This window comes from Oncorhynchus gorbuscha, linkage group LG19 (assembly GCF_021184085.1).
Source record: "Oncorhynchus gorbuscha isolate QuinsamMale2020 ecotype Even-year linkage group LG19, OgorEven_v1.0, whole genome shotgun sequence".
Lineage (NCBI taxonomy): Eukaryota > Metazoa > Chordata > Actinopteri > Salmoniformes > Salmonidae > Oncorhynchus > Oncorhynchus gorbuscha.
The window spans coordinates 52148061-52166733 of NC_060191.1; the positions used below are offsets into that span (position 1 = coordinate 52148061).

Here is an 18673-nt window from a genome sequence, read left to right on the forward strand (position 1 = left end):
CAGACATTCCACAGAGAAAGATGACTTAACTTCAGTATAGTTTCTCTCAGTAAACTTTAGACAGACAGTGTATACAGAACTAAACTCATTCCAGAGTTCCTATGTTCCAATTAAAAGAGGTGCCAAGAAACAAGACATTTCATAAAAATATTCTAGCCAGGAAGTTCAGCCTGATAGTTTAATTAAACGTCAACCGTTTATCAGATCAGACATCAGATCAGAACATGACATGGGAGCATTTAACAGCCTGTCAATAGTCCAACTAAGGCAGGGAACACAGAGGAAGTGGCTCAACAGACAAAAACATGTCTCTAGGCAACCAGATTGGATCATGGCCCTCCTTGGGGTGAAGTGTTCAAACTAATCCCTCCATTCACAAATAAGCAAAGCCTGTTCCTTTTCTAAAGACGAACAAAAGTTTCCCCACGCTGTGAATCTCACAGTAACCCCACTGCAAATTGAACAAGGGATTGCATCATGTTTATACAGATCTCTGTAATGTTAACCGTCTTTAGGTTTAGTTCACCATAGATCTCCATCTAATCTCATTGGTCTGTGTTAACAGCACGTTTCTGTGCAGGTCTCACCATAACTACACTACAAAGCAACCATGGACTGCTCCTTTCAACCAGTATACAGTTAAAGAGCTGTTTTGCTCAACCTACACAGTGGCTCTGGGAAATACTGAGCTATGAAGCTAAAAGAGTTCAAACTAATTTTCTAAAGATCGTTAAAAGAGTTGAAAGTACTATGTCACACTCTTTAAAGAGCTTATTGGGTTAAGTCAGATTCACTGAAAGGAGCTATGACTGATTGGCTCAACATCAAGGCGCTATGAGTAAAACTCCTAATATGGCTCACCTCAGTATGTTCACTCACTAGCTGCCCCTGTGACCCAGTTACACATATACCCTATGTACATTACATTGAGCAATGAGCACCAGACCGTATATGACCCAATGCCTTCCCTATGGGTAAAATATTTTGAAAATACGTATTTTTGGTTGAAAAGACATTGAAAAGACCATGAAAAGACATAGGAAATATGTCTTTCAACCAATTTTGCACACTGGGTTCAGACTGCGTCCCTGTAGACTATATGTTATGATAAGTCTAGAGACAGACAGTAACCATACAGAACCTCAGATGATCCCAGGTAGGCCAGCCACTGATCAGCAGACCGCTAATCTACCAGAGTGAAGAACAGCCAGCTCAATAATTAATGCAACAAGAGATAAGTTGCTCGTGTTTAACCACCCTTCCGTCTTCCATGGCCCGTTTCATTGAGGTCACCTGCTGTCTCCAATCTGGATGTTTAGCATATTTTGCCAATAGCATTCACTATGAAGTACATGAAGACAGAGTAGAAGCCTACAGGGCCCGAATGACTGGACTAGCACTAGGCAGTGTGTACTTTGTAGCTAGAGGCCAGCAAAATAGACTGGGGTGTAAGTAGAGTACAGTATGACTCAGTACTTGAAGATCTGTACCAATGATTAGCTATTTATAAGTGGAATGGGGGTATACATTTCAACCGATTGCATATTCATTATTGTGAATGCAGCTTGCACAATAATTATTGCGCAATTAGATGAGGTCTATTTCATTGAAAAGTGGCTATGCTATGCACTAAGGCAGTATTGAATGTACAAGAAAGTGTGATGGAGTAGGATGTGTTCTCTGTATAATAGGGGTTATGTGTACTGTGGACATTCAGTACAGGAAGTGTTTATGTGTAGGATAAGGGCAGCTGTTTGTAAGAACACACAAAGACAGCACTCTTAGGGCCTTCTCCTGCAGGCAAGGTGGCAGAATGGTTAGCCACTATGTTCTGCACCATGTCCAGTCCATTACTACGCTCTATGATTTGCTTACATTTTCTAAAACTGTTCAAACAAGATGATACCACAGAGAATCCTAGCTAACATGGTCTAATGAAATAAGGTCATTGTTGCTTGAGAGTTTGAGACAGTTCCATTATTTTATTTTGGGCACTCACAAGTAGGTCAGAGGCAAAGCAGACGGCAACTGTGACAGAGAGGGCTGTGGAGTAAACAGCACCACATGATGTTGTTTTCCTGGGAGTCCTGGCATCCAATGCCACCAACCCTTCCAACCAATGCCCTCAGGAACTCCCCCCTAACCAGCCCCTTAATGCCAACCCACAGCCACTCACCTCTGACATTCACATTGCCAAAACACACTCACTGGAAATAAGCTAGGCTCTGCAGTGCAGTCCCTATAGCGTGATTGATATGAGAGCCAACCAGGTCTTTGTCAGGTAGGGGTGTTTTCCTTTTGAGGAGAATAGATCAGTAAACTAAAGGGCTATGGCTGCTAAGGTCTGACCTGTGATAATGTCTGTTTGGCTTCCTGGCATACTGTCACATGTATTTTTGATTTTATTTGAATTAACTAGGCAAGTTAAGAACAAATTCTTCTTTACAATGACGGCCTGCCCCGGCCTAACCCAGATGACGCTGGGTCGTCCCTGTGGGACTCCCAATCACGGCCTGCCCCGGCCTAACCCAGATGACCTGCCACGGCCTGCCCGCCTAACCCAGATGGGTCGCCCTGGGGACTCCCAATCCCCTGTGGGACTCCCAATCCCAATCACGGCCTGCCCCGGCCTAACCCAGATGACGCTGGGTCGTCCCTGTGGGACTCCCAATCACGGCCTGCCCCGGCCTAACCCAGATGACGCTGGGTCGTCCCTGTGGGACTCCCAATCACGGCCTGCCCCGGCCTAACCCAGATGACGCTGGGTCGTCCCTGTGGGACTCCCAATCACGGCCGGATGTGATACAACTTGGACATGGCGATATACAAAGCCATGGTAACAAGATTCATTCAGCCAGTGATCTCAAACGTTATAAACCTAGGATGTGTTGAAGGTATAATCAAAAGAGGACCATAGCGCACTTAAAGTTTGATTTGGTGCGTTAAACCAGTGAATCCTTCTTCAGTGTTTAAGTTACACACTGAAGAAGGCAAATAAGCAGAAATGTCTGTTTATGCTATCCTGATGCAGTAAGAATATATATTGTTTTAAAGAAATAAGCTTTATGTGACATCTTTTTGAGTGCAGAAGACCTGTCACACTTTTTCGCTTGTGTTGAAAGTATAAGAACATACAGTGAAGGCATATTCTAAAAGAGAATGTGTACAGTAGCTGAATTCCCTAAAACCACCAAACACCTCCAAAAGAATCATACCATTCTGGTCAGAGCAAGAAGTGTACAAAGTGGCAGTAAGAGGGTCATTTATCACACTAGACCAAGTTGAGATCATGACAAAATGAGTGTGTAATGCCATCCTGTACCCTGCACTAGATACGCTGCCAAGCCGATAACTGACCCCTGGATGTTTACAACCTGAAGGAGAGGAGGTATAAACTTTAGGCATCGTTAACACCCCTCCATGACCACAGGCATGAACTATTCATATTGTGTGTGGCACCTGGAGTTACAGTTACATGCCAATGCTTCAGAGCGGGTTATCAGCTTTCTCTGACAGTAGCAGAAAAGGTGTGGATTCTGACACTCATTGTGGATCGACTGTACGGGTTTGTCTAAGATGATTAAAGGTAGAGTTTAATTTAGATACTGTAATGACTGGGATTCAGGCACTGGGAGAGGGTCTGAATATTTGGAAGGAAGACAAACATAGGCAGTTTTTCTTTCAACCTCATTTGTGTAACTTCGGTAGGAGATACCCAGTCACCTGATTAGAGGAGTGTCTCGCTAATTAAAACAATTGGGTTTCAGAATAGTTCCCAGGAACTGACGTCCATTATCTTCTGAGCTAGAGAGGATAAATGGAATCTATCACCATGAGATCATTCCCAAACAAAATGTGTTGATCCAAGTTGTTGACGTGAGTCAGAGCCATAGAGTAAAAACCCTCTGGACTCATCACGCACATAGCCTAGATGCATGGCATATCTATGACACTGTCATGTACTTGCAGTGTGGTCTAGGCTTGCCTGGCGTGTCAGGCTTGCCAGCACCGTGGTAAATAGGCATGCACCCAGATGGGACACCAGGAGATATTAGTTGGTGATATCTGAGAGGGACTTCCTGTCCTCGCTAGCCGCTGATCCATTATGGAGTAACATGACAGGGACAGTTTAACCCTGCCAGCACAATAACAAGGATGTTAATCCCCATAGTCATACGTTTATTAAACACTTTTTTGAATAAGCAGCAAGACAGACAGAAGACATTACATATGCAGACCTCAAACGGTGTCTTGTCAATTGTAGCCTGCTTGTTTTAAGGGTAGTGAATGAGTGTTTGTGAGTCATTGGGTACCTGTACGTTTTCAACCGTGAGCTATGTTTGTCTGTGTGTGTCTGTGTCTGTCAGACAGTACCTGTGTGCGTGTGTCTGTGTGTCTGTCGTACAGTACCTGTGTGTGTTTGTCTGTGGGCCTCCAGAGCGTCTTCAGCAGAGAATGTAGCTCCACACTGATCACACACCAGGGCCTCAGCTCCAGCTGCAGGGGGACATCTCAGTCATGTGTCATCATCAAACACTCAACATATGGTGTACATTCTTTTGTGAGATGTAAACATTCATGTATACAGTATGAGAAAACAATCAGCAATGTGTACAAAATAATTATGATCATGCTGTAGAGGGTGCAACTGAATTTGATGGATGGGATTCATGGTTATGGCAACCAATGAGCATCTGAATCTCAGATGGCTATAAAAGCTCCACTTTTACTTCCGAATCAAACCACATTTTTAAAAGGTGAGAAAGCTGTTGGATTAAAACCCATTTCAAACCTTGAGCCAATGCAATGCTCTATTTAAAGGTCACTAAGTAACCATCCTCTTCTGTATACACTTTGGTTGTTTACAGTTACATTATGAGTCACACAGAGTAAAAAAGACCAGAACCCATTGGAAAAAACCCAACTCTGGCCAAACAATAGCACCAGACAGTGTTCCATGGCCTCTCTATTTCACAGTGAGGAGCTGAGCTGAAGAGTTCTATTTACCCTGTTATCAGGCTCTGAACAGTGCACAGCCTGTCTGCCTGAGTTGACACAGAAGGACTGGGTGTTCTGTGCACAGCAGACAATCTGAGCCTGCGGCACATGTCTTTATCAAAAACACTCCCTAGCCATCTCCCTCAGTAAAACCCAGCACCCTGCTCACCTTTGGAATGCCCTTGTCTTTTCCTATGAAGAGATCAGAGAAGACAAGGGCACTGACACCAATCAGCTATAGGAGATGCCAGTTGCTCTGACAAGTGGCGATTCTGTACACACACACACACACACACACACACACACACACACACACACACACACACACACACACACACACACACACACACACACACACACACACACACACACACACACACACACACACACACACACACACACACACACACACACACACACACACACAGACACACAGACACACAGACACACAGACACACAGACACACACACACACACTCTCCCAGCTGTTTGGATGTGGGCTGGCTAGTGGTGAAATGTAAATTCGGTTTCAGATCCATACTGGCCCAGGGCTCTTTCACTGATCTATTTTCTGCTCAGCTGGCTTTAAATGAAGTTAAAATGACTAATTAAAACGCCCACAAGCTTTGGAAACTGGAAGCGCTACAGCCTAAATGTAGTCCTCTTTCAACTCTCCCCACCTCCCTGTACAGCTGCACTAGTCCCAGTGCTGTAGCTAGCTACAACCACCTCATCCGCAGATTTCACCTCATTTCAGATATTTGACATTTATCTTGGAAACAAAACATTTCAGCACACTATGTAGCCTTTTCCTAGATGTAGGTAGGTGATGTACTGCAGTGCTGTCCTTGGCTGAGAGAAGCATTTTAAGGACAGTACATTATATGTTGTGTGTTGTGTTCTGTGACAGTGTGTCCAGTGTGTTATATTGGGAGATTGCGCGTGATTAGGGAGGAAGAGAGTATAGTGCATTGTCTTGTGCCGTCAAAGGCATGGAGTGTGCTCTCATCCATAAACCATCAAACTGTCTCCAGACGCGGCTGCAATAGTCCTCCATCAAAACACTTTGTCTGGCATACCAAAATACGAGCCAGCATCGAGCTGAATACCAAATCAGCCCATTAGAGCTGTGGCGCACTGGCTCCTTAGCAACCAACAGAGGGTCTAAAGGCTGCTATGGGCTATACGGCAACACACAATGACAATGAAATAAGATCAAACTCTTTCTTTTTGTACAATACAGAGGCTATATATTTTGTTCATGAATACAAATGAGATGAAAGACGGTTTCAGAAATCTATTTGTAATGAAAGATCAAAGTATCTAAATGATGTGTAACAGGCCTATATTACACACACTATAGCCAGTATGTCTCATCAGGTCATACCGATGCAGACAGAATGAGTAAAGGAGAGTAGCCGTTTGCCAACTAGCAGAATACTTACTGTATGTCGTGACCTTATGCAACTATCATTCAGATCATAGAGTTCCAAACATGGATTAAAAATGTGTCTACTGTGAGAGATCAGGTAGTTTATGAACACAGTTTGGAGAAAGGGAACCTGTCATCTGTCAGCCATCTAATATAATAATAATAATAATATATGCCATTTAGCAGACGCTTTTATCCAAAGCGACTTACAGTCATGTGTGCATACATTCTACGTATGGGTGGTCCCGGGGATCGAACCCACTACCCTGGCGTTACAAGCGCCATGCTCTACCAACTGAGCTACACAGGACCACACTCTGTCATCTCCTATCACTTTTACAGGGATCAGAGGAGAGGAAAGACAGATCAGAAGAGAGGAAAGCCAGGGTATAGCAGCATTGTTTCTATTCTTCCTTACATCAGAGTGGAGTTTCTGTTTATATTTTTGTTTCATTTTTAAGCCCTCTCTCCGCCTACTCTCCTCCCCTTCTCCTGCTCTATTTTGGATAAAGTGGCTGGGAGAGCAGTCAGGTCTGATTAAGTCGGCGTTTGGGTACAGTGTGTTCCTGGACACACATCTGCGAGCGAGCCATCACACACGCTTCGGAGCACTGGCAGAACACCCAGGCCTGCCGGCAGCTGATGATGTCATCACTCAGAGGGACAGCGCTGGCGAGGAGCCAGACAGACTCTCCGAAAACACACACACACACACACACACACACACACACACACACACAGATTCACAGAGAGAAGACAAAAGAGAAGACAGAGACACTGAAGATCTGACACATGCAGAGACAGTCTCAGACAGGAGACAGATAGGAGACAGACAATAAGGGGAATACTCTTTCCTATGGATCCTTTAAGATATATATACGTGTGACATAATGAAGAGGTACATGTGAAAACAGTACAGCTCTATCAGGGGTTTTCTGAATGGAATTTACTCTGTTATTATCATCATATGACAGTGTTACCTGAGTGAGAGAGCATGTGCATCCTGAGCCGTACACTGTCTATGAAGCGTTTGCCACAGAACTCACAGCCGTGTCCCTTCTCGCCTCCACTGTGCAGCTTCCTGTGGGGACAGAGACAAAAGGACTGTGATGAGCCAATGACTGAGCCAATGACTGAGGTCTCAAAAATAGCAGACAATAGCAAAAATGTTTTTGTGCATTTTCTGAAGGGTTTTCAAAATTCAGCAACATCATTGTCCTTGTACAGAACAACATGTTTAATTCCATCCTGAAAGTATCCCTCTCTGTGTACTGCTGCATCATTAGAGTAAAGAGGTCTCTAAGAGTCGTGAGTCACACAGTATCACACTGTACGAATACAAAAGGAGAACGGGATCATTTTAGAAAGCACAATACAAATAAACGTGCTTACACCCACGTACACATAGACACAGACACCCACGTACACATAGACACAGACACCCACGTACACATAGACACAGACACCCACGTACACATAGACACAGACACCCACGTACACATAGACACAGACACCCACGTACACATAGACACAGACACCCACGTACACATAGACACAGACACCCACGTACACATATAGACAGACACCCACGTACACATAGACACAGACACCCACGTACACATAGACACAGACACCCACGTACACATAGACACAGACACCCACGTACACATAGACACAGACACCCACGTACACATATAGACAGACACCCACGTACACATATAGACAGACACCCACGTACACATATAGACACAGACACCCACGTACACATATAGACACAGACACCCACATACACATAGACACAGACACCCACGTACACATATAGACAGACACCCACGTACACATATAGACAGACACCCACGTACACATAGACACAGACACCCACGTACACATAGACACAGACACCCACGTACACATAGACAGACAGACACAGACACATAGACACGACACACATATAGACAGACACCCACGAATATAGACAGACACCCACGTACACATATAGACAGACAGAAGCACAGACACCCACGTACACATATAGACAGACAGAAGCACAGACACCCACGTACACATATAGACAGACAGAAGCACAGGCACCCACGTACACATATAGACAGACAGAAGCACAGGCACCCACGTACACATATAGACAGACAGAAGCACAGGCACCCACGTACACATATAGACAGACAGAAGCACAGGCACCCACGTACACATATAGACAGACAGAAGCACAGGCACCCACATACACATAAACACATACATCCACATACACATATAGACAGACAGAACAGGCACAGGACACAGACACCCACGTACACATATAGACAGACAGAAGCACAGGCACCCACATACACATATAGACAGACAGAAGACAGGCACACATACACATAGACACAGACACCCACGTACACATATAGACAGACAGGAGCACAGGCACCCATAAGACACAGACACCCACGTACACAAATGACACGGAAATGTACACATATAGACAGACAGAAGCACAGGCACCCACATACACATAGACACAGACACCCACGTAGACAGACACCCAATACACATAGCACAGACACCCACGTACACATATAGACAGACACCCACGAAGACACAGACACCCACGTACACATAGACACAGACACCCACGTACACATATAGACAGACACCCACATACACATAGACACAGACACCCATGTACACATATAGACAGACAGAAGCACAGACACCCACGTACACATATAGACAGACAGAAGCACAGACACCCACGTACACATATAGACAGACAGAACATATAGACAGACACCCACGTACACATATAGACAGACAGAAGACACAGACACCCACGTACACATATACACAGACAGAACGCACAGACAGACACCCACGTACACATATAGACAGACACCCACGTACACATAGACACAGACACCCACACACAGACACACATATAGACAGACAGAACATAGACACAGACACCCACGTACACATAGAGACAGACAGAAGACACAGACACCCACGTACACATATAGACAGACAGAAGCACAGACACCCACGTACACATATAGACAGACAGAAGCACAGACACCCACGTACACATATAGACAGACAGAAGCACAGACACCCACGTACACATATAGACAGACAGAAGCACAGGCACCCACATACACATAGACACATACATCCACATACACATATAGACAGACAGAAGCACAGGCACCCACGTACACATATAGACAGACAGAAGCACAGGCACCCACGTACACATAGACACAGACACCCACGTACACATATAGACAGACAGAAGCACAGGCACCCACATACACATATAGACAGACAGAAGCACAGGCACCCACATACACATAGACACAGACACCCACGTACACATATAGACAGACAGAAGCACAGGCACCCACATACACATAGACACAGACACCCACGTACACATATAGACAGACAGAAGCACAGGCACCCACGTACACATATAGACAGACAGAAGCACAGGCACCCACATACACATAGACACAGACATCCACATACACATATAGACAGACAGAAGCACAGGCACCCACATACACATAGACACAGACACCCACGTACACATATAGACAGACAGGAGCACAGGCACCCACATACACATAGACACCCACGTACACATATAGACAGACAGGAGCACAGGCACCCATACACATAGACACAGACACCCACGTACACATAGACACGGACACCCACGTACACATATAGACAGACAGAAGCACAGGCACCCACATACACATAGACACAGACACCCACGTACACATAGACACAGACACCCACATACACATAGACACAGACACCCACGTACACATATAGACAGACACCCACATACACATAGACACAGACACCCACATACACATAGACACAGACACCCACATACACATAGACACAGACACCCACGTACACATACAGACAGACCGAAGCACAGACACCCACATACACATAGACACAGACACCCACGTACACATACAGACACAGACAGAAGCACAGACACCCACGTACACACACAGACAGACAGAAGCACCGACACCCACATACACATAGACACAGACACCCACGTACACATACAGACACAGACAGAAACACAGACACACACGTACGCATGGAAATCAAGACACACACTCCTCTCGTAACTAGTACAAAAATTTAAAAAACTGACTTGCCACTTTGCCTGCAGCAAACCCCATGATATCATATCACACACGTCCACCCATGCGAGGCATCATCTGCATTGTTATCCTCATATCTCCCTCTGCAGTACAATGGTCAGACAGCAGTCCTATAGACAGTTCTAAACAGACCACAGTCAAATAATAGATGATCCAATACATAGTACCAATAAAATATTAGGTCAACAAAACTCTTCAATTAAATCAAGAACACCCGTTACATCAAAATAGAATAGAAAAGAAGAGGATTTAACTGAAAACTAGGGAAGTGATTCACTATAAACCAGACACCTCATACGATTCCCAGCTTTCTCCTTTAGATAATGAACTTAATCAAAGCTGAAGTTAAAGTTCTGAGAAGGTGTGCTATGCCCTAACGAACTTCTCTCTCTCCCTGTTCTCTCCACAAATGTCAATGTGACTAAAGTGGATGATGCTCAGTGACCTGTCTCCTGACATGGACTAGTTTCATCACAACACCAGCAGTCACCAGAAGGACTGACTCCTCCAACCTTCAAACCTCTGCCTATCTCCATGACTGAGCATTGGCTAGCTAATACCCTGCTGCATGTTCTGTCATCAGGCTCTTTCAAACACTGGAGTGGCACAGGCCTGAAATGTCAACCATCTGCGTGGGAGGAGAAAGGGTAGAAGCTGGTGCTCTGACACCGATGATGTGGCTCGGTTGATTGATTTAGCAATGGTACCTGAGGAACGGTCTGAAGCTGTTGTAATGTCATGAGTAGCACTGCTCACAAGCTAAAGCTGAGCTGGTGTAGCACATGTCATCAACAGAGTTATGGGAAAGGTGACTCATGAGTTCACAATAATCCTACAAGTTATAAACCCACCAACCTCTAGTCTAAACCCACCAACCTCTAGTTGACCTCTAGTCTAAACCCACCAACCTCTAGTTGACCCACCAACCTCTAGTCTAAACCAACCAACCTCTAGTTGAAACCCACCAACCTCTTGTCTAAACCCACCAACCTCTAGTCTAAACCCACCAACCTCTAGTCTAAACCCACCAACCTCTAGTCTAAACCCACCAACCCCTAGTCTAAACCCAAACCTCTAGTCCACCAAACCTCCAACCTCTGTCTAAACCCACCAATCTCTAGTCGAAACCCACCAACCTCTAGTCTAAACCCACCAACCTCTAGTCTAAACCCACCAACCTCTAGTCTAAACCCACCAACCTCTAGTCTAAACCCACCAACCCCTAGTCTAAACCCACCAACCTCTAGTCGACCTCTAGTCTAAACCTACCAACCTATAGTCTAAACCCACCAACCTCTAGTCTAAACCCACCAACCTCTAGTCTAAACCCACCAACCTCTAGTCGACCTCTAGTCTAAACCCACCAACCCCTAGTCTAAACCCACCAATCTCTAGTCTAAACCCACCAACCCCTAGTCTAAACCCACCAACCCCTAGTCTAAACCCACCAACCCCTAGTCTAAACCCACCAACCCCTAGTCTAAACCCACCAATCTCTAGTCTAAACCCACCATGTCACGAGGCAGCAGTATAACTGTCAACCAGTGGCTTCTGCCTTCCCATGCTAAGAAGCCTGCTGATCCCTATAGAGGCAGGCTACTCTACCTCCTCACTAAATGCAAAGGAATGCATACCAAATGCACTCAGAGACAGTTTTAAGTATGAGTCATATCTAATTCAAAATAATCATACAGAATTGTGAAATTTAGAAACTTAGTAAACAGCTTCATTATGCCACACCATGTATGCTAAGTGGCTAACAAAGACATATTTCATACCTCTCATGAAGTCCCTCTATTCAAGCACAAGAGCAGGTGTCTTTTTTAAACAAATTCAATATCGTTGCTCCCAGGTCTTTCCTTTGAAGTATTTTACCGTGTTAAAAGTTAATGAAGAAAAAAAAAAAACTTTTAAATTAGAAGTTGTTTACTACAATGTATCTCTTCCTGCACACTAACAAAACATTTAACCATTTAGCATGAAGACTCCAGACTCACCACACACATACACACTCCTGCATCCCTCTCTCGGTCTCTCACAGACCTCCTAGTGTATTGCGACCAGATAGAGCACTTTGTAGGTGAAGGGGTGACACAATCTAATTGCATTCCACATTCAACTACATTTACTTGCCGGCACTCTCTGACAAAATACTTCCTTCAATGATACCTTGAGATCCATAATACCTAAAGACACCCTGGAAATATAACAGTGAGTTGAGTATGCAGTCTGCAGTAATCTGTACTCTACCTGTGTTGCTCCATGGCCTCTCTGTTATGCAGCTGGAGACCACAGTCCCCACAGCTCTGACTCTGACTCTGACTCTCCCGCCTCATCCCTGCTGCAAACTGGCCCAGCCTGCTGAGGATCTCCCTGTGGAGCAGACCTTGGGGTAGCAGTCCCCCGTAGGCCCTCAGGTCCAGGGACATGGCCAGGGAAGGGGCCACCGACATGGGCATAGGCAACCCCACCTCCCCTATGTGATTGGAGGGCATGGAGGAGTAGAGGGAGGCCAGGTGTTTCTCAGCCAGCCCAGGGAAACTGTCCAGAGGAGAGTTGTTCCCCACTATGCCCCCCTCCTCTTGGCCCGAGTGCTGCTCTCTAGCCGAGGTGATGACACTGCCTCTTTGGGGGGTCCCCGGGCCCTCATCTCTGGGCTGGTCCGATTCAAAGCCTCCCTCCCCTCTGCTGGAGGAACGGCCCTCGTAGCTATTGACTTCATCCACCTGCATGTTATTGTCCTCTGTCTTTATCCTCTTAGTCAGAGGCAGGGAGGGGTGCTGTGCTCCATTGAGGCTGTACTGTAGTGGAGACTGACCCAGGCCCTCCAGACTAACCCCTCCATCTTGTGTGGGACTAGCTACAGGGAGCCCCATAGGTAGTCCCCCTGGTATAGAGGGACTCCTGTCAGTCATGTGGTACAGTGCCAGGTGGTGCAGGGCGGTGGGGTTGATACCACCCTCCTGCATGGAATGCTTCTTGGAGATTAGCATGTTCCTCCAGTGCCTTGCCCTGCCATGTTCGCTCTCTCCAGACCCGTGGTTCCTCCCACTCAGACTCAGGTGGTCCTGCTTCTCCTCTGACTGGATGGTCTCCAGGACCTTGAGGCACTGCTCCTCCAGGTACTCTATCTCCAGGATCTCAGCGGCGTACAGCAGGTCATCCAGGTCCTCGGCCGTGGCCTGCAGGGAGGCCGTGTAGGCGTACTCCAGGATCTGCTGGAAGGTCTTGGGGGAGAGGAAGTCGAGGGCATAGCGCAGGCTGCTGCGGTGGAACAAGATCTCAAACATCTTGCTGGTGCAGGCCAGGACGGTGCGGTGGGCCGGGAACTCCTGGCCATCCACCGTGATGATGACGTCACACAGCGTTCCCGATAGACGCATATGATTGGCCCTGTGCAGGAGCGTGGCGGGGAGGGTGGGGTTGTGGAGCTGGAGAACACCCATGTTAGTCAGATGATCCGTACAGCCTCGGACCCTCTCTGAGCCCACGCATGAGGTGTGTTCTATCCCACCTGCTTTCCCTTCAGTGTGTCTATAAGTCTAAAGGGAGATACAGAAGAAACCACATTAAATATTCAAATCTCAGATAATGGCAATGACAGTACAATTAATAGTGAATAAGAATGGTCTGGTTGATTGCCATGTTTAAAAAAAAGAAGATGTCTTGTGTCAATATCTTGCATGTTCAACAAGGAGAGGGAAAGGAAAGTAATAATATTTGAGCATTGGCTGGCCAAATGTCAGGCACTGAGTTGAAATGTTGATATTGTTTGGTAATGTGTCACTATAAGGAAATACTCGGGAAGGGAACACAGGAGAATGATAGATTCCCTAAATCCAGGAGTGCACCATGAGGTCTGTTTGATACTAGTCACGCACTGTATATGTCTATACAGTGCATTCTGTATATGTCTATACAGTGCATTCTGTATATGTCTATACAGTGCATTCTGTATATGTCTATACAGTGCATTCTGTATATGTCTATACAGTGCATTCTGTATATGTCTATACAGTGCATTCTGTATATGTCTATACAGTGCATTCTGTATATGTCTATACAGTGCATTCTGTATATGTCTATACAGTGCATTCTGTATATGTCTATACAGTGCATTCGGAAAGTTTTCAGACCCCTTGATTTTTTTCCATATTTTGTTACGTTACATACTCATTCTAAAATGGATTAAATTGTGCCCCCCCCCATCAATATACACACAATACCCCATAACGGCAAAGCAAAAACAGTTTTTAATCAATTTCGACACAATCCTGTCTCGGAGCTCTATGGACAATTCCTTTGACCTCATGGCCTGGTTTTTGCTCTGACATGCACTGTCAATTGTGGGGCCTTATATAGACAGGTGTTTGCCTTTCCAAATCATGTCCAGTCCATCGAATTTACCTCAGGTGGACTCCAATCAAGTTGTAGAAACATCTCAAGGATGATCAATGCAAACAGGATGCACCTGAGCTCAATTTCGATTCTCATAGCAAAGGGTCTGAATACATATGCAAACAAGGTATTTATGTTTTTTAATATTTTTAATACATTTGCACATTTTTCAAAATACCTGTTTTCGCTTTGTCATTATGGGTTATTGTGTTTAGATTGATGAGGATTTAAAAAAAATCCATTGTAGAATAAGGCTGTAAGGTAACAAAATGTGATACAAAGTCAAGGTGTCTGAATACTTTCTGAATGCACTGTATGTCATAGGCTGCAAGTGGACAGAGCCATACACTATCACATGTGCTGTAAATGCATTAGTACACACGCACATTAACTGTATTACTGCAACAGGTAACACACGGATGCATGAACTTTTATGTCTATACTGAGCCACTCGCTGATATGGGCGCATATGGATTGCGTAAACGATTATAGATGGGCTGAAGCGGGAACACTCCTGAATAAATCGATCTAATAAGTTACTACTATCAAACCACGATTACATTTGAACTAAATGTTAGATTTAGAAAGGTGAAAAATAACGTTCACAATCACACACATTTGGAGCGCTTTTTTAATGTTTGTAGTGATGGCCACTCCTCAACCAATATAGCCTATATAGCCTACGATCATAAAGATAAATGCTACGATAAATAGTTCCATGATTATTTGTTATATTTTCTGACCTTCAGTGACCACTGACCCATATACACTTAATGGATAATGCTGACACTCAGTCTGGGTAGTTCCGCAACAGAGCGCATCAGGTGCTAACTATGCTCTGATGGAATCACCAATTCCTACCCCAAAACCCTAAAATGTACATTTATCTGGTCACTAACGCTCTAAACATGAAATAATTCAATATGGCCATAGTGTTAAACTGTAGGGGAGCAACACATTGCCTGGGCGCACAGCACGGCACGGCTTAGTCACGTCTCTCTCTCTGTCTGATCGTATGGCGGGCATACTAAGCAGTCAAGTTTTTAAATCCGTTACAGTAACTGCGGGCAAACTTTAGCCCCAATAACGTTTTAGGAAACGCGACTATGTATATAAAAACAAACACAAATGGATTGCCATTTAGTGAATATGTCAATTAATAATTCAGCATTGTCCATAAATTGGTAACATGGTGAAGAATAGCTATTTCAGAAAGTATTTTCGATTCACCTGTGCAACGGCAGTATTACTGCAATAGAGAACATTGAAAGAAAACTATTTTGCTATCATTCATTCCCCTTACCTTAGCGGCCTGTTACGTCCTCACTCAGCCGATTGCGTTATCATTCAGGCAACATCATGGTAAGGCATTTCACAGAAACCGCTCCAAACTCATCCCCACTCCAAGTAGGCAAATTGTCACCCAGGCGACGTCACAGCTTTGAATGATTGTCCTCTGTTCCCGGTTCTATCAAGGCTGGAAAGAGAGACATCTACAGGGCAGCAGTCCCCACGACCTGGTTTTTGGGCAGGGTGAATGAAAGTCAGTTGTCTTTGGATCCAGATGCAATTGAAAACAACTAGTTAAATTAACCATTATTCATCACTTACTGAGATTTCAAAAAAAATACTGGTAGGTCTGTCTGGGTTATATGTTTCTGCCCTGGCTCATTACAATTATATTAATCACTCAAGTCCCGACAGAGGAGCAAAAGGAGTCACTAACTCAGGGAATCCAGCAACACCAACTCATTATCATACCCTATTACAATCTATAATTTTCCTATCTCTTCACGTAATCTAGAAGGTTTAATAACCTTAATCAAGGAGTTATTTGATATATTACCTTATCATCAACAAGGACATTGATATAATCTTACTAAATATATTAAATTTGTATTGTCAATTCATGCCATCTAGTGTTCACTATTGTATATTACATCTACAAACTCCATCAGAAAGAAAAGGGAACACTAATAATATAATATCATTGTAGAATACAATTACTTGCCATAAAAACAATGGTAAACAGCGTGAGGTTCCAAAACCTTGTTTTATTTTGTAAATGGGTTAGTACTGACTGTAGACCGCCAAGAGCAGAACGGTCCACTGGGTTCGACCCAGTAAAACCAAGAGGCTCCAGAGATAGGGGACGGGGTGGGAGGATGACAACAGCAGAGGGTTGTATTGTACAGGTTCTGGCATGACTGTCCTATTCCACTGATGTACTGAGGGGAATGATTGTTTACATGAAAGTGTCAGAACAACATACAGTATTAACATTTTGGAGTGTTGTTTTCTTCTGTTGTCAGATTACCAACCTGCCCTCTGTCTCTGGCATTATAAAGTCAACAGGCAGCAAGCTCATGATGCTTGCTATTGTACAAAAACAAAATCAATTCAAAGACAACATTACAGAACACTTGAACAACAACTGGGGACTAAAATAAAGCGTTTTATAGGCCTGAACAGACCTCATTCTGATAACTCCCTCACATAACTCACATTGCCTAAACAAACATAGGCACATCTGTTTGGGTTTCTGTTACACATATTTTATAAAGTACCGTTTATATTCATCATGCCCAAAACTCAACATATCTCCCCAGGCTGTGTTTACAGACTGCACTAGACCTCTGTGAGATGGGACATATCAACAACTCTATACTGTATATACATTTGCTGTACTGTTTTCATAGATACAATATAAAAAGAATATACAGGTAAACCTTTCACGACAAAGCTATGCAGATATTATTGAAAGTGACGACAAGACAATCTATTGACACAGTCACAGTGCACAAGCTCGCAGTCAGGAGTGGAAAAGAAACCTTTCCACATAGAGTACAAAAACTGCTTTAAAAGATTTTTTGCTTCAAAAACACGATTCTGAATGATAAATGTCAGGCATTTTCTTTGTTTTCTTGTGAATATGATAAGATACTCATCATAGTTGATGTTAAAACAAGGAGGTGGTGGTGCTTGGGTCATGAGACATTCACTTAGATCACTAAACGTTATTCTCTACAACCTTTCTCTGTGAGAACCACTGTATCGGTTGCACATGGCTCGATCTTGTGTTCCATTGTGAATACCGGTACAATATTCGCTCAATACGTACTTCTGCATTTAGCACAATACAGTATTCATTTCCTGAACCTCCAGGTAAGGCGAGTTGAAGACATCTCATATGATAACTCCTGATGCATATCTATGATAATATGGCTTTCTCTGAAACACAAGCATTCCCCGCACTGTGGGCTGCTAGCTAGAAATAACCCTACCTTCCTTTCTGTCTGTCTCTGTCACTCAAGAGCTTGCCTTGGCGCATGGGGAAGTGGTGTTAAACAAATTAATGAACTTCTGTTTGAAACAATGAAACAATCTGTATGATAACCCACCCTAATACAGACATAAAGAGTAAAACAGTGAAATGTTTCAAACAAAACATTAAGAACCATTTGCAAATCAGACATGCAAACAAACTATTCGATGAGACTAGCCATCAAACATTTGAACAATGTAACATGGAAATAATAAAATAATGTCTACATGGTCAATCTCTTCAGTATATATAGACTGAGTGTACAAAACATTATTCTCTTTCCATGACAGACTGACCAGGTGAATCCAGAAGAAAGCTATGATCC

The 18673-nt window shown here is 44.1% G+C and overlaps 1 protein-coding gene across 1 annotated transcript in view; it reads right to left on the bottom strand.

Annotated features, from left to right (window-relative positions):
- The window catches only part of LOC124006420 (zinc finger and BTB domain-containing protein 16-A-like), a 34165-nt gene extending 17634 nt beyond the window's left edge, over window positions 1-16531 (bottom strand). Inside the window, exons 1-4 of the mRNA XM_046316425.1 lie at window positions 16327-16531; window positions 12876-14167; window positions 7410-7510; window positions 4411-4497 (exon numbers count right to left, since the gene is read on the bottom strand). Coding sequence (XP_046172381.1) covers window positions 4411-4497; window positions 7410-7510; window positions 12876-14071 — 1384 coding nt within the window. The 5' untranslated portion in view covers window positions 14072-14167; window positions 16327-16531. The remainder of the gene's footprint in view (window positions 1-4410; window positions 4498-7409; window positions 7511-12875; window positions 14168-16326) is intronic.
- Between the last annotated feature and the right edge of the window lie 2142 nt (window positions 16532-18673).